Source organism: Arachis duranensis, chromosome 4, assembly GCF_000817695.3.
Source record: "Arachis duranensis cultivar V14167 chromosome 4, aradu.V14167.gnm2.J7QH, whole genome shotgun sequence".
Lineage (NCBI taxonomy): Eukaryota > Viridiplantae > Streptophyta > Magnoliopsida > Fabales > Fabaceae > Arachis > Arachis duranensis.
Genome location: NC_029775.3, coordinates 7607999 through 7632513, shown reverse-complemented (window position 1 = coordinate 7632513; position 24515 = coordinate 7607999). Strand labels below are relative to the sequence as shown.

The 24515-nt window shown below is 39.1% G+C and overlaps 1 protein-coding gene and 1 non-coding gene across 2 annotated transcripts; both read right to left on the bottom strand.

The window, feature by feature from the left end:
• Window positions 1-7403: 7403 nt before the first annotated feature.
• LOC110280405 (uncharacterized) lies at window positions 7404-7993 on the bottom strand. Its single transcript, XM_021141420.1, has 2 exons — window positions 7807-7993; window positions 7404-7612 (listed from the first exon to the last, which is right to left on the bottom strand). The coding sequence occupies exons 1-2, from the start codon at window positions 7991-7993 to the stop codon at window positions 7404-7406; spliced, it is 396 nt and encodes a 131-aa protein (XP_020997079.1).
• A 4945-nt stretch (window positions 7994-12938) lies between these two features.
• On the bottom strand, window positions 12939-13046 carry LOC127746940 (small nucleolar RNA R71). Its single transcript, XR_008008745.1, has one exon. It is a non-coding gene; the product is annotated as a small nucleolar RNA R71 (small nucleolar RNA).
• Between the last annotated feature and the right edge of the window lie 11469 nt (window positions 13047-24515).

Genomic DNA, 24515 nt, shown 5'->3' with positions numbered 1-24515 from the left:
TAAATGAGGTTTGATCTGATGAAAATATTTTACTTAACTGTTTGTGGTTCTTTCTTGTGGTTGATATGGCTCCAATTATTTTTGTGGCATTTAAATTTATTTGTTTCTGTAAACAAAAATCATCACTCTGTTGATACACTAAGCTGTTGTTAGTCTGCAGATGTTTAAGGAGCACTTGATCCTCTTGTGGGTGAGATATTGGAGGGACAGTAAGGTTTTAACATGTTAATGTATTTTTGGTGGGGTTGCATTCCCTCATTAGTTTTTCACTCAACAGGATCCTGTGGGGGGAGGAAGGGGAGGGGATGGGAGAATAAGGTGCTTTACCTAGACTCCCTGCATGCCTTATATTGGACCCCACAAAATTTGGCCTGCAAAATTTTTGTTGTTCAACATATTTTTTCATAGTTCCATGCTTCTTTGTCATTGTTACTGTAGCACCTTTTTTCTTCTGTCTAGAAGGTTCATTTTTATATTTATAGTTTGCCGATATAGTTTATTCTGCATTCCCTTTGCAGGACATAAATGAAGAATGGATTTCAGACAAGACCCGCTTTTGTTATGATGGTTTGAAGAGGCAGAGGTTAAATGAACCTATGATTCGTGGTCCTGATGGACGTTTTAAGTCTGTCAGCTGGCGCGATGCCCTTGCTGTGGTAGCTGAGGTTGCCCACAAAGTTGAACCAGAAGAAATTGTTGGAATAGCTGGCAACTTTCCGATGCTGAGTCCATGATTGCACTAAAAGATTTTGTAAATAAGATGGGATCAAATAATGTGTGGTGTGAAGGCATTGGTGAAAATACTAGTGCAGATTTGAGATCGGGATATATTATGAATACTAGCATTGCTGGTCTTGAGAATGCAGATGTCTTTTTGTTGGTTGGTACCCAGGTATATCACTAGTCTCTGATTTTAGTGAGTCATTTCTAAATATTCCTTATGTACGTCTTTCTAACTATGCTGATGATCAAATGGTTCTTGTTTTATTCAAATTCCATTTCTTTTTAGTAGTTACCGTGTCCATGCACTTGATTCTATAACTGTTATTTTGGGGTTTATAGGCATGGGTAGGTTTAGAGAATACAAGACTATCAACAACAAAGAATTTTTGTGAAGCATTCTATATTTTTGCTGAGTTCATCTACTAATTACACATTGTGCTTTCTTGGGTGCATTATTTTTTTGTATTTGGTTATCTAATACTATCTTGTGTGTTTAATATCAAATTTGCAGCCAAGGGTGGAAGCTGCTATGGTTAATGCCAGAATACGCAAGACTGTCAGAGCAACTAAAACCAAATTTCACTTAGAGTCCGTTTGTTTTTTTTTTTTAACAATCTGTATGTTTGGCACTATTTTAGAAAGAATTCCGTTAGGGACACAGTTGATATCCTACTAAATCGAATATCCCTAATAATATTTAACTGATAATATGCAGTTATTTATCTTTTTCTAAGACAAAATGCATAAATAAATAAAATAGAATTTAAATTACTCAATTACAACATTCGGATAATGATTATATTTTTTGAACTGATAAAGGAATAAAAGATAAACAAAAAGATAAAGATTCAAACGGAATAAAAAAAGATAAATTGAAATTGAAATAGAAACAAAAAGGATATATTGAAATTGAATACAAAGAGAATTATTCTACTCTCTACCCAATTTCTTGACGCAACAAGAAAGGGATTCTTCAGCCTAACTTGTCAACGCCTTAGTTTGGAAATTGAATTGAAGGACTTCTCAATCTTCTATCCAATTTTCTGATGCAACAATAGAGACTTCTCAACTTCAATTGTCCACACCATGGTTTTATTACGAAACCAAAAGAAAATTTTAAATTTCTAAATCATTCTATACTACGACTACCTTCGTTTATGAGATATTTATAACCTACGACTACCCTCGTTTATGAGATATTTATAACTTCTTATTAGGTTAAAATATAGAAAAGCTCTAAACTCACAAACATAAACCCCAATCTAATAATTAAATATACAAAATCAAAATACATCAAATTAAATTAAAACATTCTAAAAGTATAAACTAATATCTTTTAAATAACACTTGAACTCTTCATATTACGAACATTTAAAACATGTATCGAAACTTGTTTTAATTATATAAATTATTATAGAGTATAGAAATTTTAAAATTTATACATAAACTATTACAAATTATCGTAATTTATACTTATATTAAATTGTAAATAGACCGCTAGAGACTAAATGAGTTTTTACATAAAATAAATAGCAAAATAAAAAACTACGTGGAAGGGAATCGCAGATTCACATCCTTTAAGTTAAATCATATCCTGACCCAAATCATAAACCAGGCCCAAATTAAGTTAAAAGGCTCAATCCAGCAGATTGGCCTTCACCACTTATCCGACCTTCTTCAAGAGGTTGGGTTCGACGTAAGCAGGGACTTAACACTTATCTAAGTGAATAACTGCCTCCGTAAATTTCTCTCCCACTTCTAGAAGGGAGATCCCAACAATCCTAAGATAAAGAGACGGTTATCCACCATCAGAAGTGGAACTACTTCAACGTGGTTATTGGCTCGTCTCCTATAAATACCCTGACACACTCTGGTACATCTAGGTTCCAATACACTTAAACCTGCTTAACCCTTTGCTGATTTAGGCATTGGAGTGTCTTGTAGGTACCACCTCCCACCTTTCCAAACACACAACTCGAACGGCGGCTCGCTGACATAGGATAACTCAGAGGCCACCTTCCTTCAACGTTTGGGCCTTCCATTCGAGCCTAATCATTTGGTTTTAGGTAAGTCCCGAAACATTGGCGCCATTGCCGGGAACCTAGAGCTCAACCCTTGATAATGGTGGATGATCAACATCTAGAAGGATAAATTGCGTCCAACTTCAGAAAAAAATGGAGGCCTCTTGGAAAACAAGTTACAACGACGAAGAGAATCGGAGAGCCTACTCCAAAAAGAGCTTCACAATAGAAGAGAGATTGAAGATAAATCAAGAAAACTGGAATCCGAGACAAGGGAAAAAGAAAGTCAGGATGACAAAGGCTTAGTCTTCATTGGAGGGGACGATCTTTTCTTTAAAGAGGTCATACGCGCAAAGGTCCCAAGAAATTTCCAACATCCCAACGTAGATTCCTGTGATAGATCTACTGATCAACATAACCATATGAGCAATTGCAAAGAAGTCTCCAGATCAAAAAATACTGTACAAAATCCGACCTCTTTTCGAGCTCAGAGAGAAAAGGCCGACCTCTTTCAAAGGTTGAACTCTACAATGAGGTCAAAAATCTCCAAGCTTACAAAGGAAATTCTAACCTCTTTTAGAGCTCATACAGAAAAGTCCGACCACTTTTAAAGGTGAAACTCTACACTGAGATAAAAAAACCTCCAGGCTGATAAAGAAAAATCCGACCTCTTTTTGGAGTTTATGAAAAAAAAAATCCGACCTCTTTCATGATCAACTCTACAAAGAGGTCGAAAACCTCGAAGCTTACCTGAAAGAAAAATCCGACCTTTTCTAGGGATCGAAGCTTATGAAGAAAATCTGACCTCTTTTGAGGATTCAAGTCTACAAATAAAAATCCAATCTCTTTAAAAGCTCACAATGAAAAATCCGACCTCTTTTAAAGGTCAGACTTTACAACAAGGTCGGATAAGCTTAGAGCTTACAAAGAAATTCCGACCGCTTTCTCGAGGTATGACTTCAAGAGCCAGATCCTAAGCATAAATGGCCATAAGGAGGTCATACGAAGAATTTTTCAACTGGCGACCTTGTCCTGATCCAAAATGACATCGAGCCAAAATCGGACGAAGAAAAGCCAACACCAAAATGAAGAGATCCCAACAAAGTCACTTAAGACTTGGAAAAGAACTACTACAACATATCCAACTTACTCGAAAACGATCTACCTAGATTGTACCATGTCTACAACAAAAGGGATACTACAGCTAGAAAGCGCACCTTACTCCCTAATGCACACTTTTTCTGACTTTAAGTGACGAAATCCAAAGTGGTGTAAGAAGTTATAAATGCAAATCGTGGTCCGACCTCATTAAGCCACTTGTACTAAAACAAGCTGGCAAGGGGCAAACCTAAAATGAATCGCAAAAATAACTTAATGACAGCGTGATCATAATCAAATATCAACACGAAGAGAATGTAACCCGACCTCACAACAATTTGTTTAAAACAAATTGAAAAAGGATGGTGGTTTGTAAGAATGCCTCCTCAAGCCAAGAGATAAGTATCCGACCTTACTAGATCGACACAACAAGTATAAAACAAGTTACCTGACCTCCCAGAAAGAGAGTCCAAAATAACTTGTAAAAATCACATAGCAACAAATAGTAAGATTCAAGAATGCCATGACTAATTGCCTGAGTTTGACTTCATAAAGTTCGACCTCGAGCAGGGGCACCATTCATGCACTGGCTTATTATGAGAGCCAAGTCCAAAATTATTAAAAATCCGATCAACAATCTACAAAGATTAAGAGACTAGATCTACGTTGGCAGTTATGCCCGACTTAATATACCTGTTCCGAGGGTTACCTGAAACTGTAGGTCGATCTCGGACGAGATCTTCTATACTGGTCGGAGCTGTTGTGTCCAACTTATTGGACTTGGTGGTGGTGCTGATCCTTCGTCACCGGAGGGTGGGGGTACCTGCAAGGGACTCCGATGCTTAAGTTAGCAAGGGTATTAAGCAGGTTTTCAGTAGAATCAGAGTATGAGTTATACCTGGGTACTCCAGTGTATTTATAATGGCATTGAGTGACCTTCTTAGATAAGATAAGTTAGTTATCTTATCTTATCTTTAAGTGAGGTCATCTTATCTTCCAAGGAACCACCCTTCTCTCTGTAGGCTTGGACTGCCTTAGGATTTGGGGCGTGGTTCTCGATTTGGGCCCTTCTTGGGCTTTCCTGTGACTTGGCCGAGCTCTTTGAGAAGAGGTCAGGTCGTCCTGACCTGAAGAAGTTGGTCGCTTTGTTTGTAGAACATCCCGGGTCGGACAGCTCGACCCAGCGTATGAACAATACCCGACTTGTATCCAGAGTTCAAAACTTACTCTCGACCTTATCCGTCTGATTTGGTGTGTAGAATCTTAACTACACCTACAAATATTCCAAACAAAGTGCACCTTCGCCGTAGAAGTAAGGAAATTTTTGGGGTTCATGCTCACCAAAAGGGGGCATTGAAGTTAACTAGACCTGCTTAAAAGGAAGCTCGACTTCACATGGACTGAGGAATTTGAACAAGTCTTTCAAGAATTCATACAATTCTTGTCTCACCCTTCAATTCTTACCCAACCTGATATGGGAGAATAACTCGTTCTATATTTAGTTATGGCTGACAAAGCAGTAGCCTCTGCTTTATTCAGAGAAGATGATGATGGGGAAAAGCTTGCCTACTTCACCAATAAGGTACTACAAAGAGCTTAGCTCATCTATTAGAAATTGAGAAAGTTGCATATGCTTTGGTCCTGGTATCCTAGAGATTGTGGTCCCACTTTCAAGCTCAAACCATCAAAGCCCGAACCAATCAGTCCATGAAGCATATCCTTCAAAAAAATGGATAGTGCACGTCAGATGCTACAGTGAGATAGGAGCTATTCGAGTTCAATTTGAAGCACGAAGCTCGCGGTGATCAAGTCACATTACTTGGCCGACTTCCTTGCGGAAAGAACAAAAAGAGAGCTCCATGACTAAGGGATAAATCATCAAACAAAGCTGATAGTAGGACAGGGATCATCCTAAAAAATGAAGAAGGAAAGATCAGGCATATAAGCCAAGAGCATAATGGTCAAGTTGATATCTTCTCCAAGCTAGCCAGTACAAAACTTGGGATAATAATAAAATCCCGATTCAAGAAACACTAAAGTTACCTTCAGTATCAAAAGAAGTCAACAAGATGAACATCCTCACAATTTAGGGATAGATGACTCCAAGCATTGAATATATCAAATTCAAAATCCTTCCTTAAGAGTAAAGGAAGGTAAGAAAATTAATGAAAGAAGCTCAGCATTACATCCTAGTCTGTAATATTTTCTATAAAAGAGGGATCTCAACACCTCTATCAAAGTGCGTCCTGACTTCGAATACAAGAGGTTCTAGATGAAACCCAAAGTGAAATCTATGGAATTCATCTGGGGGCAGGTCACTAGCAAAAAGGTGTTATGAGCTGGCTTTTACTAACTGACTTTTCAGAACTCACACAAATGTTATAAGCATATGAAAACGACTCAAACTACTATTGAAGAATCTCCTTTTGACATGCATATGGCACAAAAGTCATGATTCCCATTGACATAAATAAAGAAAAACAAAGGGCAACATTCTACAATGAGGTTGGTAACATTCAAGCTCAAAAAGAAGAGCTCGACCTTCTTTCAAAAACTTGAGAGCAAACTCGGATAAGAAAAGAGATTTTGAGACAAAGAATGACTACGAGATTCGCCACAAATGACCTTATCCTGATAAGAAATAATATCGGGTTATAAAGGTTGGGCGAAGGAAAGCTGACAAGAAACTGGATATGACCCTACAAGATTACTGAGATCTTAGAAAATGGTTACCACAAAGTGTCTGACTTCAAAGGTGACGAACTACCCAGGTTGCGACACACCTCCAACACAAGGAGATAATAAAATTCCTTATGGGAATTAATTTTCTACAATTAAAACACACCAATTGAAGCTCGATAAACTACAAAAATCACAGGTCGAGGAACCGATCAAGGCCCAGATCAAGCTGCTTTCTCCCGATTTTGACACTTCTGCAATTGGAGCTTTCAAAACTATTCGGGATGGTCAGATTGTTGACATCCCAAATAAGTGATGTATATAGACTTTGTAATATCTTGTTTGAACTCTTTAGTAGTTTGTGTAAACTTGTTTGCCGTTTTGTTTAACATTGGTAATCGACGAGCTTGTGTACCATTTTGTTTTGACATTGGTAATAGCAAATTGTTTACCGTTTTATTTTGACATTAGTAATTAGCAAAGCCGGTTCGTGGCTTTCAAAAGTTCAAATTCTGGCTTACTTTTCTAGCCGCTTAATGTATTGTTCACGATGTCGTTAGCTCCTGGGGTGATCAGTCCCGTGAAGCCGTAATCGCGCTAAACTGGTTAGTTGACAAGCCATATAAAGGTAAAAATAAAGAAAAAATAGAATAAAATGAAAGAGAATCATGTTAGGCAATGACAAAAATAAAAAATTAACAAAAATAAAAAATTAACAATAGTTCAACACAAAGTAAAACGGGTGTTACTAAGTCGGTGAAACGGGTGGTCGTTCTGGATGCTAAGGGTAGAACCTTGTCAAATTTGCCACGTTCCAAGTTTGGGGTACCACTTTTCTGTTTAAACGTTCCAGTTTTTAAGCCCCGTTGCCGACCACTTCCGTCACTCTATATGGTCCTTCCAATTAGTCGCCAGCTTCCCTTCCCCGAGGGTTGGGAGGCCTACGTTGTTGCGTCGTAGGACCAGGTCATTTAGCTCGAAACTCCTCCTTAGCACTCTAGCATTGTAACGAAGTGCTATTCTTTGCTTCAGCGCCGTCTCCGACAAGTGCGCATTTCCATTGATTCGTCGACCAGATCCTTTTCTATAGCCTCCTCAATTCCACCCAGGAATAGTCGTGGACTTAGCTCCCCGACCTCTACAGGAATTACTGCATCAATCCCGTAGGTAAGTCAGAAAGGAGTTTCCCCGGTGGAGGATTGAGGTGTTGTTCTATACGACCATAGGACTGACGCGAGTTCGTCTGCCCACGCTCCCTTCTTCTGGTCGAGTTGCTTCTTGAGACCTTGGAGGATGACTTTGTTTGCAGCTTTAACTTGGTCGTTGGTCTGTGGGTGCTCCACTGATGAGAACCTTTGTTTTATCCCCATGCCCGTGAGGAACTCCCTAAATTTCTTGTCCATGAACTGCGTCCCATTGTCTGATATCACGAACTCTAGGATTCCGAATCTGGAAATTACCTGTCTCCACATGAACTTATGGCAGTTTGCTGATGAAATGCTGGTCAGTGGCTCTGCTTCAACCCACTTTGTGTAGTAATCAATGGCCACAATCAGGTATTTAACCTATCCACGGCCTACCAGGAAGGGTCCCAAAAGGTCGACCCCCACTGGCTGAAAGGTCGGGAAGCCATTAGCAAGCTTAGCTCGGCTGCCGGGGTCTTATGAAAGTTAGCATTTTCATGGCTTTTCTTGCATCTCTTGACAAATTCTTGGGAATCCATCATCATCGAGGGATAAAAGTAGTCGGCCCTCACGAGTTTCCAGGCCAAAGTCTTCCCTCGATATGGTGGCTGCAACATCCCTTATGGACTTCCCTTAGCACGTAGTCCGTCTGGTTGGGTCGTAGGCATTTCAACAGGGGTTGGTTTAGTCCTCTCTTAAATAGTTGGCCTTGTACTATTACGTACTTGGCCGCCTCCCTTCTTAACGCCTTCGTCGCCTTGTGGTCGTCAGGAAGCTTGCCGTTTTCCAGAAAGTCAGTAATTGGGTCGATCCATGAAGGAGCGACATTTGCTCGGGTCATGCACAGGGCGACTGCTGGCTCTTTTACCAATCCTTTGATCAAGGAATGATTTTTCGTTCCTGGCTTTGTGCTGGCCAGTTTGGATAAGAGGTCAGTTCGTGTGTTTCTTTCCCATGGGACATGCTGCACCACGACCTCCTCAAAATCCTTACTTAGACCCCTAAGCTTTTCCAGGTATTTTTGTAGCAGAGGGTCTTTGGCTTGATAAGTTTCATTGATTTGGGAGGTGACGACTTGAGAATCGCTGTTCACCTCCACTCTTGTCACCCCGAATACTTTTGACAACAGCAGGCCGCCTGATGAGCGGATAATTTATACGCTTTTTGACATTGTTTTTAGTATATTTTAGTTAGTTTTTATTATATTTTTGTTAGTTTTTAATTAAAAATCACATTTCTGGACTTTACTATGAGTTTGTGTATTTTTCTGTGATTTCAGGTAATTTCTGGCTGAAATTGAGGGACCTGAGCAAAAATCTGATTCAGAGGTTGACAAATGACTGCTGATGCTGTTGGATTCTAACCTCCCTGCACTCGAAATGGATTTTCTGGAGCTACAAAACTCCAAATGGCGCGCTCTCAATTGCGTTGGAAAGTAGACATCTAGGACTTTCCAGCAATATATAATAGTCTATACTTTGTCCGAGTTTAGACGATGCAAACTGGCGTTCAACGCCAGCTCTCTGCCCAATTCTGGAGTCAAACACCAGAAACACGTTGCAAAGCAGAGTTAAACGCCCAACTGGCACCAAAACTGGCGTTTAACTCCAAAAAAGGTCTCTACACGTTTAAAGCTCAATGCTCAGCCCAAGCACACACCAAGTGGGCTCCGGAAGTGGATTTCTACATCATTTACTTATTTCTGTAAACCCTAGTAACTAGTTTAGTATAAATAGAACTTTTTATTATTGTATTTATATCTTCAGATCATCTTTGATTAGTTTTATGCTATCTTAGACCTCCATGGGAGGCTGGCCACTCAGCCATGTCTACTCTATTATCACTTATGTATTTTCAACGGTAGAGTTTCTACACACCATAGATTAAGGTGTGGAGCTCTGCTGTTCCTCGAATATTAATGCAAAGTACTACTATTTTCTATTCAATTCAGCTTATTCCTATTCTAAGATATTCATTCGCACCCAAGAACATGATGAATGTGATGATTATATGACGCTCATCACCATTCTCACCTATGAACGCGTGCCTGACAACCACTTCCGTTCTACATGCAAATAAGGCTTGAATGTGTATCTCTTAGCCCCCTGATCGTGAGATCAGAGTCTTCCTAGTATAAGTTAAAACCCATGGACGGCCATTCCCGAGATCCGGAAAGTCTAAACCTTGTCTGTGGTATTCCGAGTAGGATCTGGGAAGGGATGGCTGTGACGAGCTTCAAACTCGCGAGTGCTGGGCGTAGTGACAGACGCAAAAGGATAGTAAATCCTATTCCAGTATGATCGAGAACCAACAGATGATTAGCCGTGCTGTGACAGAGCATTTGGACCATTTTCACTGAGAGGACGGGATGTAGCCATTGACAACGGTGATGCCCAACATACAACTTGCCATGGAAAGAATTAAGAAGGATTGGATGAAAGCAGTAGGAAAGCAGAGAGACAGAAGGGACAAAGCATCTCCATACGCTTATCTGAAATTCTCACCAATGAATTACATAAGTATCTCTATCTTTATTTTACGTTTTATTTATATTTTAATTATTAATTCACCATAAACATTTGAATCCGCCTGACTGCGATTTACAAGATGACCATAACTTGCTTCATACCGACAATCTCCATGGGATCGACCCTTACTCACGTAAGGTTTATTACTTGGACGACCCAGTACACTTGCTGGTTAGTTGTGCGAAGTTGTGACAAAGAATTAAAGATCATAAGCGCGCATATTGAGTTTTCAGCGCCGTTACCAAAGAAGATGGACCGTCACGAATTTTGCGCACCAATATTTTGGCGCCGTTGCCAGGGATTGTTCGAGTTTGGACAACTGACGGTTCATCTTGTTGCTCAGATTAGGTAATTTTATTTTAATTTTAAGCTTTTTGTTTTTATTATCTCTATTTTCGAAAATTACTCAAAAAAAATTTCAAAAAAAATTTATATTTTTCTTCAGAATTTTTAAGAATGAATTCTAGTGTTTCATGATGATTTGTTGAATCCTGGCTGGCTGTAAGCCATGTCTAATCTTTTGGACCGGGGTTTCAACTCATCATCACAAGAGCTTGTTGATCTTCACCCATTTGGCAGTTACACACATAGTTGTTGTATACAAGGGAGGTATCAATATCTGCTGAAGCTTGGCTGGCCATTGGCCATGTCTAGTGTTTTGGACCGGAGCTTTCACAAAAGCTTGGCTGGCTAGTGAGCTATGTCTAATTCCTGGACTGGAGCTTTAGACTAACATTGCTTGATTCCTGGAATTCACATTAAAAATTTTGAAATCCTTATTTCTCTTCTTCCAAATAATTTTCGAAAAATATCAAAAGAAAAAAAACCAAAAATTTTATGTTTCTTGTTTGAGTCTAGTGTCAATTTTTAAGTTTGGTGTCAATTGCATTTTTCTATGTTTCTTGCATTTTTCGAAAATACATGCATGGTGTTCTTCATGATCTTCAAGTTGTTCTTGACAAGTCTTCTTGTTTGATCTTCATATTTTCTTGTTTTGTGTCTTTTGTTGTTTTTCCTATGTATTTTCAATTTGTTAGTGTCTAAAGTGTGAAAATTTCTAAGTTTGGTGTCTTGCATGTTTTTCTTTTCTTAAAAATTTTCAAAAATAAGTTCTTGATGTTCATCATGACATTCAAAGTGTTCTTGGTGTTCATCTTGACTTTCATAGTGTTCTTGCATGCATTGTGTGTTTTGATTCAAAATTTTTATGTCATGTGTCATTTTTGATGTTTTTCTCTCATCATTAAAAATTTAAAAATCAAAAAATATCTTTCCATTTTTTTTATCTCATAATTTTCGAAAATTTGAGTTGACTTTTTCAAAAAATTTTAAAATCTAGTTGTTTCTTATGAGTCAAATCAAATTTTCAATTTAAAATTTATATCTTTTTCAAATCTTTTTCAAAAATCAAATCTTTTTCAATTTTTATCTTAATATTTTCAAAAAAATTTTAAAATTCATTTTCAAAAATCTTTTTCTTATCTTTCTTTCATATTTTTGAATTTAATGCTAACAATTAATGTGATTGATTCAAAAATATTAAGTTGTTACTTGCAAAGGTTCAATCTTTAAATTTTAAAATCATATCCTTTTATTTCTTGTTAGTCAAGTAATCAACTTTAGTTTTCAAAATCAAATCTTTTTAAATTTCTTTTTCAAATCTTTTTCAAAATAAATTTCAATCACATCTTTTTTTCAAAAATCAATTTCAAATCTTTTCTAACTTCTTATCTTTTCAAAATTTGATTTTCAAATCTTTTTCAATTAATCTTATCTTTTTGTTTAATTCTTATCTTTTTCAAAACTATATAACTAGTTTTCTCTTTCTAATTTTTGAAAATCACCCTCTTCTTTTTCAAAATTCAATTTTAATTAACTAATTGTTTTAAATTTTAATTTAATTTAATTTCAATTTTAATTTTCGAATTTTAACTTTAAATTTTATTTTTATTTTATTTAATTTTCGAATTCTTCTCTTCTTCATCTCCTTCTATTTATTTATTCATCTACTAACACTTCTCTTCCACCCAAAATTCGAACCCCATCTTCCTCTCCGTGTTCGAGTTTTTCCTCTTCTCCTTTTTATATTCTTCTCTTCTTATACTTGCATAAGGAATCTCTATACTGTGACATAGAGGATTCCATATTTTCTTTTGTGTTCTCTTCTTTTTCATATGAGCAGGAACAAGGATAAAGACATTCTTGTTGAAGCCGATCCTGAACCTGAAAGGACTCTGAAGAGGAAGCTAAGGGAAGCTAAAGCACAACTCTCTGGAGAAAATCTGACAGAAAATTTCGAAAAAGAAGGAGACATGACTGAAAATAATAATAATGCAAGGAAGATGCTTGGTGACTTTACTGCACCAAAATCCAATTTACATGGAAAAAGCATCTCAATCCCTACCATTGAAGCAAACAATTTTGAGCTTAAACCTCAATTAGTTTCTCTGATGCAACAAAACTGCAAGTTTCATGGACTTCCATCATAAGATCCTTTTCAGTTCCTAACTGAATTCTTGCAGATCTGTGATACTGTTAAGACCAATGGGCTTGATCCCGAGGTTTACAGGCTTATGCTTTTCCCGTTTGCTGTAAGAGACAAAGCTAGAATATGGTTGGACTCTCAACCTAAAGATAGCTTGAACTCTTGGGATAAGCTGGTCACGGCTTTCTTAGCCAAGTTCTTTCCTCCTCAAAAGCTTAGTAAGCTTAGAGTGGATGTTCAAACCTTCAGACAAAAAGAAGGTGAATCCCTCTATGAAGCTTGGGAGAGATATAAGGAACTGACTAAAAAGTGTCCTTCTGACATGCTTTCAGAATAGACCATCCTGGATATATTCTATGATGGTCTGTCTGAGTTAGCTAAGATGTCATTGGACACTTCTTCAGGTGGATCCATTCACCTAAAGAAAACACCTGCAAAAGCTCAAGAACTCATAGACATGGTTGCAAATAACCAGTTTATGTACACTTCTGAAAGGAATCCTGTGAATAATGGGACGCCTCAGAGGAAGGGAGTTTTTGAAATTGATGCTCTGAATGCCATATTGGCTCAGAACAAACTATTAACTCAGCAAGTCAATATGATTTCTCAGAGTCTGAATGGATTACAAGCTGCAACCAACAGTACTAAAGAGGCATCTTCTGAAGAAGAAGCTTATGATTCTGAGAACCCTGCAATAGCAAAGGTGAATTATATAGGGGAATTCTATGGAAACACCTATAATTCCTCATGGAGAAATCACCCAAATTTCTCATGGAAGGATCAACAAAAGCTTCAACAAGGCTTTAATAATGGTGGAAGAAACAGGTTTAGCAATAGCAAACCTTTTCCATCATCTACTCAGCAACAGACAGAGAATTCTGAGCAAAATCAATCTAGCTTAGCAAATATAGTCTCTGATCTATCTAAGGCCACTCTAAGTTTTATGAACGAAACAAGGTCCTCCATTAGAAATTTGGAGGCACAAGTGGGCCAGCTGAGTAAAAGAGTCATTGAAACTCTTCCTAGTACTCTCCCAAGCAATACAGAAGAAAATCCCAAAGGAGAGTGCAAGGCCATAACCTTGCTTGGTATGGCCGAACCCATAGAGGAGGAGGAGGACGTGAATCCTAGTGAGGAAGACCTCCTGGGACGTTCAATGACCAATAAGGAGTTTCCCTTTGAGGAACCAGAGGAATCTGAGGCTCATTTAGAGACCATAGAGATTCCATTGAACCTCCTTTTACCATTCATGAGCTCTGATGACTACTCATCTTATGAAGAAGATGAAGACATTGTTGAAGAGCAAGCTGCTCAATATTTAGGAGCAATCATGAAGTTGAATGCCAAATTATTTGGTAATGAGACTTGGGAGGATGAACCTCCATTGCTCATCAAGGAACTAAATGCCTTGGTTCAGCAAACTCTACCTCAAAAGAAACAAGATCCTGGTAAATTCATAATTCCCTGTAACATAGGCACCATGACCTTTGAGAAGGCTCTGTGTGACCTGGGATTAGGCATAAACTTAATGCCACTCTCTGTAATGGAGAAACTTGGGATCTTTGAGGTGCAAGCTGCCAGAATCTCATTAGAGATGGCAGACAACTCAAGAAAAGAGGCTTATGGACAAGTAGAGGACGTGTTAGTAAATGTTTAAGGCCTTTACATCCCTGCTGATTTCATAATCCTAGACACTGGGAAGGATGAGGATAAATCCATCATCCTTGGAAGACCCTTCCTAGCCACAGCAAAAGCTGTGATTGATGTGGACAGAGGAGAGTTGGTCCTTCAACTGAACGAGGACAACCTTATGTTTAAAACTCAAGGATCTCCTTCTGTAACCATGAAGAGGAAGCATGAAAAGCTTCTCTCACTGTAGAATCAACCAGAGCCCCCACAGTCAAACTCTAAGTTTGGTGTTGGGAGGCCACAACCAAACTCTAAGTTTGGTGTTGAACTCCCATATCCAAACTCTAAGTTTGGTATTGGGAGGTCTCAACAATGCTCTGAACATCTGTGAGGGTCCATGAGAGCTCACTGTCAAGCTATTGACATTAAAGAAGCGCTTGTTGGGAGGCAACCCAATGTATTTCATTATATCTATTTTATTTTTATTTTCATATTTATTTCGTGTTTTACTAGGTTGATGATCATGTGGAGTCACAAAAATTACTGAAAAATCAAAAACAGAATGAAAAATAGAGTGAAAAACAGAATGAAAAATAGCTCACCCTGGAGGAAGAGCTTACTGGCGTTTAAACGCCAGTAAGGCTAGCAGAATGGGAGTTAAACGCCCAGTCTGGCACCATTCTGGGCGTTAAACGCCAGAAATGGGCAGCAGTCTGGCGTTTAACGCCAGAACAGAGCATGAAACTGGCGTTAAACACCAGAAACAAGCAGCAGTCTGGCGTTTAAACGCCAGGATTGCACCCTGGGGAAAGCTGGCATTAAACGCCAGAAACAAGCATGGCATTGGCATTTAACGCCAGAAATGGGCATGAAAGTGGCATTTAACGCCAGAAATGGGCAGCAGTCTGGCGTTAAACGCCAGGATTGCATACATAGGGCGTTTTACACGCCTAAAAGGTGCAGGGATGTGAATTCCTTGACACCTCAAGATCTGTGGACCCTACAAGATCACCTCAAGATCTGTGGACCCCACAGGATCCCCACCTACCCCACCTCTTCTTCTCTCCTCTTCACACCCTTCTATAATACTCTTTTCCAAAATAACCTCCACCAATCACCTGCATTCCTCCTCCAAAACCATCATACAACCCACCCACAACCACCCACTCAACGTCAACCCATCAATCCTTCCTTTTCACACATTATAACCACCTAAAACCCCCTTGGCCAAACCACTCTCACATCTCCATCTCATCTATTTTCTTCTTCTTCTACTCCCTATTCTCTTCTTTTGCTCGAGGACGAGCAAACCTTTTAAGTTTGGTGTGGTAAAAGTGTTGCTTTTTGTTTTTCCATAACCACTAATGCCTCAAGGGATGCACTTCCCTCTACAAAACTATTGGGAGCAAATCAACACCTCCCTAGGAGAATTAAGTTCCAACATAGGACAACTAAGGATGGAACACCAAGAGCATTCTATCATCCTCCATGAGATTAGAGAAGATCAAAGAGCTATGAGGGAGGAGCAACAAAGACAAGGAAGAGACATAGAGGAGCTCAAGAACACCATTGGTTCTTCAAGAGGAAGAAGACGCCACCCTCACTAAGGTGGACCCGCTCCTTAATCTCCTTGTTCTTATTTTCCTGTTTTTCGGTTTTTGAGCTTTATGTTTTATTTATATTTGTGTCTTTACTATATGATCATCGTTGTCTAAGTGTCTATGCCTTAAAGTTATGAATGTCCTATGAATCCATCAGCCTTCTTAAATGAAAAATGTTTTAATTACAAAAAGAACAAGAAGTACATGAATTTCAAATTCATCCTTGAAATTAGTTTAATTATATTGATGTGGTGACAATACTTTTTGTTTTCTGAATGAATGCTTGAACAGTGCATATGTCTTTTGAATTTGTTGTTTATGAATGTTAAATATGTTGGCTCTTGAAGAATGATGAAAAAGGAGAAATGTTATTGATAATTTGAAAAATCATAAAAATTGATTCTTGAAGCAAGAAAAAACAGTGAATACAAAAACTTGCAGAAAAAAAAAGAGAAAAGAAAAGAAAAAGAAAAAGCAAGCAGAAAAAGCCAATAGCCCTTAAAACCAAAAGGCAAGGGTAATAAAAAGGGTCCAAGGCTTTGAGCATCAGTGGATAGGAGGGCCTAAAGGAATAAAATCCTGGCCTAAGCGGCTAAACCAAGCTGTCCCTAACCATGTGCTTGTGGCGTGAAAGTGTCAAGTTAAAACTTGAGACTGAGCAGTTAAAGTCGTGATCCAAAGCAAAAAGAGTGTGCTTAAGAACCCTGGACACCTCTAATTGGGGACTCTAGCAAAGCTGAGTCACAATCTGAAAAGGTTCACCCAGTTATGTGTCTGTGGCATGTATGTATCCAGTGGTAATACTGGAAAACAGAGTGCTTTGGACCACGGCCAAGACTCATAAAGTAGTTGTGTTCAAGAATCAACATACTGAACTAGGAGAATCAATAACACTATCTAAATTCTAAGTTCCTATAGATGCCAATTATTCTGAACCTCAAAGAATAAAGTGAGATGCCAAAACTATTCAAGAGGCAAAAAGCTACTAGTCCCGCTCATCTGATTGGAGGTAAGTTTCATTGATAGTTTGGACTTTATAGTATATTCTTTTCTTTTTATCCTATTTGATTTTCAGTTGCTTGGGGACAAGCAATAATTTAAGTTTGGTGTTGTGATGAGCGGATAATTTATACGCTTTTTGGCATTGTTTTTAGTATGTTTTATTTAGTTTTTATTATATTTTTGTTAGTCTTTAATTAAAAATCACATTGAGGGACCTGAGCAAAAATCTGATTCAGAGGCTGACAAAGAACTGCTGATGCTGTTGGATTCTAACCTCCCTGCACTCGAAATAGATTTTCTGGAGCTACAGAACTCCAAATGGCGTGATCTCAATTGCATTGAAAAGTAGACATCCAGGGCTTTCCAGAAATATATAATAATCCATACTTTGCCCCAGTTTAGATGACGCAAACTGGCGTTCAACGCTAGCTCTCTGCCCAATTCTGGAGTCAAACGCCAGAAACACATTGCAAAGCAGAGTTAAACGCCCAAACTGGTACCAAAACTGGCGTTTAACTCCAAGAAAAGTCTCTACACGTTTAAAGCTCAATGCTCAACCCAAGCACACACCAAGTGGGCTCCGGAAGTGGATTTCTACATCATTTACTTATTTCTGTAAACCCTAGTAACTAGTTTAGTATAAATAGAACTTTTTACTATTGTATTTACATCTTTGGATCATCTTTGATTAGTTTTATGCTATCTTAGACCTCCATGGGAGGCTGGCCACTCGTCCATGTCTACCCTATTATCACTTATGTATTTTCAACGGTAGAGTTTCTACACACCATAGATTAAGGTGTGGAGCTCTGCTGTTCCTCGAGTATTAATGCAAAGTACTACTATTTTCTATTCAATTCAGCTTATTCCTATTCTAAGATATTCATTCGCACCCAAGAACATGATGAATGTGATGATTATGTGACGCTCATCACCATTCTCACCTATGAATGCGTGCCTGACAACCACTTCCATTCTACATGCAAACAAGGCTTGAATGTGTATCTCTTAGCCTCCTGATAGTGAGATCAGAGTCTTCATGGTATAAGTTAGAACCCATGGATGGCCATTCCGGAGATCCGGAAAGTCTAAACCTTGTCTGTGGTATTCCGAGTAGGATCTGGGAAGGGATGGCTGTGACGAGCTTCAAACTCGCGAGTGCTGGGCGTAGTGACAGACGCAAAAGGATAGTAAATCCTATTCCAGTATGATCGAGAACCAACAGATGATTAGTCGTGCTATGACAAAGCATTTGGACCATTTTCACTGAGAGGACGGGATGTAGCCATTGACAACGGTGATGCCCAACATACAGCTTGCCATGGAAAGGATTAAGAAGGATTGGATGAAAGCAGTAGGAAAGCAGAGAGACAGAAGGGACAAAGCATCTCCATACGCTTATCTGAAATTCTCACCAATGAATTACATAAGTATCTCTATCTTTATTTTACGTTTTATTTATATTTTAATTATTAATTCACCATAAACATTTGAATCCGCCTGACTGAGATTTACAAGATGACCATAGCTTGCTTCATACCGACAATCTCCGTGGGATCGACCCTTACTCACGTAAGGTTTATTACTTGGACGACCCAGTGCACTTGCTGGTTAGTTGTGCGAAGTTGTGACAAAGAATTAAAGATCATAAACGCGCATATTGAGTTTTCAACGCTTTTACCAAAGAAGATGGACCGTCACGAATTTTGCGCACCACCGCCAATAAAGGCCTCATACTCTGCCTGGTTGTTGGAGACTAGGAACTCGAACTTGATAGACTGCTCATATACTATTCATGTCGGGCTCTCGAGGATTATCCCTACTCATCCAGACGTTTGGTTGGAAGCAAGTGGTGTGCAAATGGTAACTGTTAGCTAACATTAGGTTAGTCTATAAATAGAGCTTTAGGAAAATATTGTAAGGAGTTCTGTTCTTCTTGGAAAACACTTGGAGACTCAAAAACGCTTTCAGCCTCCCTGGCATCACAGAGTAAAACAGAGAATCTTAAGTAATTCCTCTGAAGTCTGAACTCAAACTTGTACTTTATTTTCTATTTTTAATCAAAGTTCTTTACTTTTTATTTGTTCTTCTTCATCTTCTTCTTTCTTTCTCTTTTAATTTCTGCATTTTACTTTGCCTCTGGCACCTTGCATGTTTTCTTTTCATCTTTAATTTTACTTTCGAAACTACAATTGAGACCTTGAGACACCCACAAAGGAATCGTTTCCGTTCCTTAAATTAAGATTGTGAAACAAAACTCAAAAATTGTTGATTTATTTGTTGTTAACAATAGAACAAAAATTTGAGTAAAACAAATTGGCACGCCCGGTGGGATCTTGTCAATAGATTATAATTATCAAAAGGAAAACCAAGGGTTTTGAATTTCCATGTGGTTGCGCAGTGGTAGGTTCGTGCGTCCAGAGCCAACGAAATCAGCGTCAGTTGACATGTCAAATACTTCTGTAGCATCTTCTTCTACTTCTAGTGATGAGATTAGAGGAAATAAATCCGAAAATTCTCCTGTGATTTCAAACGCAGAGCCTACCTTGATGTCAGTGAGGCATGATGGCGTTGGCCATGCCCATACAGGGTTAAATGCAACTCAAATAAATATCGTGGGGTGGCCGCCATATGGCTTGCCACTGGGGTATGTCCCCTCCATGGTGACACAAGGATTGTCTGTGCCTCTCAACTCAACTTTTCAAAATTCTATTTATCAAAATCCATATGGTATGTCAAATGTACCTGTTTCTGGGGCGTCAGTCAATGGTAGAAGTTGATGCCACAATGGTTAGTGCTAAAGATGAAAATAAAGACCTGAGGATCTTTGAGCAAGACAAGAAGCCAATTTATCCTCGTCCTGGTGAGGATTTGTTAGATTTTTTGTTGAGAATTAAAGAATCTGATAGCACCATCGCCATGTGCCCAAAGTGCAATGCTGTTTTTGACAAGGAAGCTGCAAAAGAGTTTGAAAAGTACAAAGTTGAAGAGAAAGAAAAGGCTGAGTTGAGAAAGAAGATTGTTGAAAAAGGAAATGAAACTAATGAGCTAAAGCGGAAGATAGCCGAGGAAAAACAAAAGTTGGGCGGTCAAACTCCTTTGAACAAGTGCGTCAACAACACTGGGGTACAACCCGTCAACCAGAAGATGAAGACTGTGGTCATGATTGATGGAAAACCTGATGGGTTTTCTTAAAAGACAAGAGTTCCTCCCACAAAAATTTCAAATGATAAATGGGTCCAGAATGTGAGAAATGTGCAGAATCAACCTACTGCTTTTGCAAGAAGAAAAAACAAATGGGTGAAGCCTAGACCTTTCAAGCCCAGGTACTATGAGTCTCAGTTATGGAACATGAATCATGCACAAAATGGAGGTAGTATATATATTCCAAAAAATGTGCCTATTCCTTCAAAGTCAATTTATTCTTATTATAATCCTAACATGTAGCAGGTTCCTAATTATTCTCCTTGGCCAAATTGTCAAAATATTCCAAAATATTCTCCTTTTACAACTTTTAAGCAGAAAGAGAATATACCTGAGTATGTTCCTTTGGATCCATACAAAGGACACGGAGTAGATTTTCCTCCTTTTCCAACCATGGCCAAGTCTGCAGAAACAGGCAATTCTTGTAATCACCCTAAATGCAATAAAAATGTCAAGAAGAATCTTACTGGGAAGAGAGTAATGGTTGAAAACAAGGGAGAAAATGATGAAGATTTAATTACTGATAATTTTGACATTGGTTTTGATGACAGTTTAGAAGCAATATTTGGTATTAAGCAACCTATAGCTGTGGTGTCAATACTGCCTGAGGAGTATAGTCAAGTCCAGGAAGTAGAGTCATTAGAAGATGATTGTTATGATGTCTTCCCTGGAAGCGAATGCTTATTGCTAGATGACAATATGTGTGGTGGAGGATTATTTGAGAAGCCTACTGAAAATGATAAGGAACACTTACGTCCATTGCATATCAAGGCTCGTGTTGATGGAAGGATAGTCAATAAGATTTTGGTTGACGGGGGAGCTGCTGTTAATCTCATGCCTGAAAGAATGATGGAAAGGCCTGAAAAGACTGAAAAAGATCTAATTAAAAGTAGCATTGGGGTAATAGATTTTAATAGAAAGACTTCTTCTGTTAGAGGTGTGGTTCTACTGTCAATTGAGGTTGGTTCTGTCAATAGGCCAACTCTATTTGTTGTGGTTCCTTCAAAGGCTGGTTTTAACTTGCTTTTGGGACGTGATTGGATTCATGGAATGGGTGCTATTCCATCCACTTTACATCAAAAATTGACTTTCTGGAATGAAGATGAAGGAGTGGAAGAAGTTCTTGCTGACAACAGTACCTGTTACTATGATGAGATGCATGTGGAGTTCAGGATGTATAATCCTGGAGTCAAGCCGCTGACACTTAACACCAATGCATTTAATCCTAAAAATATTGAGATGTGCAAAATAGATATGAATGGTTTTATTTTGGTCCCTAAGGCCGGGGCGGATACGGCCTCAGGAGAAAATTAGATTAGCTTGACGAGCCAACTGGCTCGGCTGTCAGCCTATATGGCAGACAGAGAAGAGTGCATTGACAATGTATCTTATGATTGTATATATGATGATGGTCCTTTAGGTTTTGAAAAAAATAACACTGACACTGTAAAAAAGGTTGAAGTGCAGGATCCTTTGGAGGAAGTAGATATTGGTAACGGTGATTATCCTAGACCAACATATGTAAGCAAGATGCTGCCTGATGATTTCAAATAAGAAATGGTGGAAATTTTGAAGGAATATTGCGACTGTTTTGCGTGGGATTATGCAGAGATGCCAGACTTGAATCGTGAATTAGTAGAACATCAATTGCCATTGAAAGCCAATGTCAAACATGTCAAGCAGCCACCAAGGAGATTTGCTCCTGAAGTCATGCAGAAGATTAAAGAAGAGATTGAAAGACTTCTTAAGGCTAAGTTTATAAGGACAACAAGGTATGTCAACTGGATTTCTAATGTTGTTCCTGTCATGAAAAAGAATGGAAAATTAAGGGTTTGCATTGATTTTAGAAATTTAAATTCTGCAACACCAAAAGATGAATATCCAATGCCTATAGCTGATATGTTGATAGATTCTACTGCTGGTCATGAAATGTTAAGTTTTATGGATGGATATTTAGGTTATAATCAAATATACATAGCTGAGGAAGATGTGTCAAAAACTGCACTTAGGTGTCCAGGTGCTTTAGGAATTTTTGAATGGGTTGTGATGCCATTTGGGCTCAAAAATGCTGGTGCAACTTATCAAAGAGCGATGAATAAAATTTTTTCATGACTTTATTGGAAATTTTATGGAAATTTATGTTGACGATGTGGTTGTCAAATCAAATTCTTAAAAAGAGCATGTAGAAAATTTAAAAAAAAAGCATTTGAAAGAATGAGAGAGCATAAATTGAAAATGAATCCTTTAAAATGTGCTTTTGGTGTGAGTGCAGGGAATTTTCTTGGTTTCTTGGTGCAGAAAAAGAGATTGAAATGGACAAAAATAATCTCTCATTGACATTTGGGTATGTACTTCATAAATACAAAAGCCTAATTGACTTAGAAATTCTGTTGAGTCTATTAGCGCTTGGAGTCAAAACTATTAGAGTGTTAGTGTGGAGATTTTATAGGATTAGAAATTTTATCAAATTTAATTGACACCTAGAGTTTAACATATGAAAGAAACGACTTTACGAAGTTAAGATTCTGTTACTTCTGAAGTTAGGAAAATTGTGTCAATTAAAACAATGAAAGTGTGTGTCAAAAAACTCTTAATTGTACTTACTGCTACAGGGTAATGCCATTCGGATTAAAGAATGCGGGAGCAACTTATCAAAGGCTGATGAACACAGTCTTCAGTGACCTAATCGGAAAGTCGGTAGAGGTGTACGTGGATGACATCCTGGTAAAGACCAGCCAATCGGAAGACCTAGTCGGTGACCTAAAGGTTGTATTCGCGTTCCTCTGGCGACACAATATGAGGCTTAACCCCTTCAAGTGCGCCTTTGCCATGGAGGCCAGAAAGTTCCTGGGTTTCATGATAACCCAGAGGGGAGTTGAAGCCAACCCCGAGAAATGCGAGGCAATTTTGCTAATGACGAGCCCAGGATGCATCAAGGACGTGCAAAGGCTAGCCGAAAGGCTCACGGCCCTATCCCGTTTTCTCTCCCATTCTTCAGCTTGATGAAAAAAGGAATAGATTTCGAGTGGACACCAACGTGTGAAGAGGCATTCAACCATTTCAAGAGCACACTCTCGGCACCCCCGGTCCTCGGCAATCCCAAGGACGGTGAGACGTTGTTCCTATACTTAGCAGTAACAGACAAAACCCTGGCGGCCATTTTGGGGCGAGAGGAGGGGAGGATACAGTAGCCAGCCTACTTTGTCAGCAAGGCACTGCAAGGGGCAGAATTAAGGTATAGCAAGTTGCAAAAGCTAGCGTATGCGCTCTTGACCTCGTCTCGAAGGTTGCGACAATACTTCCAAGGCCATCGGGTGGTTGTCAGAACAGATCAAGCGATCCGCCAGATCTTGCAAAAATCCGACCTGGCGGGTCGGATGATGTCTTAGGCAGTTGAGCTGTCCTAGTTTGACCTGCAATATGAACCCAGACATGCAATTAAGGCCCAGGCTATGGCCAACTTTCTGGTGGAAGTAACGCTGTTTTCTCTTCGTCAGGTCGGTGCATCAGTATCTAGTTCTAACCAGAGTATACGTCCATGAAACTCAGAAAATGATATCCTGCAGCCGCGTCCACTAAAGCATCAATGTTAGGGAGGGGGAATGAGTCTTTGGGGCATTCCTTGTTGAGGTCCGAGTAATCTACACAGATTCTCCATTTTCCGTTTGCCTTTTTGACTAGAACTACATTCGACAGCCAAGTTGAGTAGTTTAGTTCTCGAATGAACCCAGCTTCCAACAAGCTGGCCGTCTGCTTGGCCACCTCGTTGGCTCTTTCCAGGGACATCTTCCTTCGTTGTTGGGCTACGGGCTTAGCATCTGCTCTTACGGCCAGGTGGTGTGACATGAACTGGGGATCGATCCCCGGCATGTCGGCTGGTGTTCAAGCAAACAAATCGCCATTAGCTCGAATCATCTCCATCAAAGGCTCTTTTAAGTTGCAGGGGAGGTTTCTGTTCACAAACGTGAACTTGTCTTCCGAGTCGCCGACCCTAAATTTTTCCAGGTCTCCTTCAGGCTCTGGTCTTGGTTTATCGTCAATCCTAGCGTCCAGATCGGCTAGGAAAACCCCAGATGCCTCCTTCAACTTTTTCCTTAGGGAGAGGCTGGCATTGTCGCACGCAACCGCCGTTTCCAGATCTCCCCTAATGGATCCCACCGACCCATCGTCGGCTACAAACTTGATTATTAGCAGCTTGGTACATATTACTGCTCCGAACTCGTTGATTGTTTTCCTCTCCAAGATAAGGTTATAAGCCGTGGAGTCCCTCAGAACATCAAACTCCGCCGTTAGCGACCTCTTTCCTTGACCTCCCCCTATGGAGACCGGGAGGGAGGTTATTCCATCGGACTTGATAAAAT

Coding starts and splice junctions, on each gene's coding strand:
- LOC110280405 (XM_021141420.1), bottom strand. CDS start 7,993: ATGTGGAGACAGGTAATTTCCAGATTCGGAATCCTAGAGTTCGTGATA. Junction 7,613..7,806: donor AAACAAAGTCATCCTCCAAG/GTCTCAAGAAGC, acceptor GGAATTGAGGAG/GCTATAGAAAAGGATCTGGT.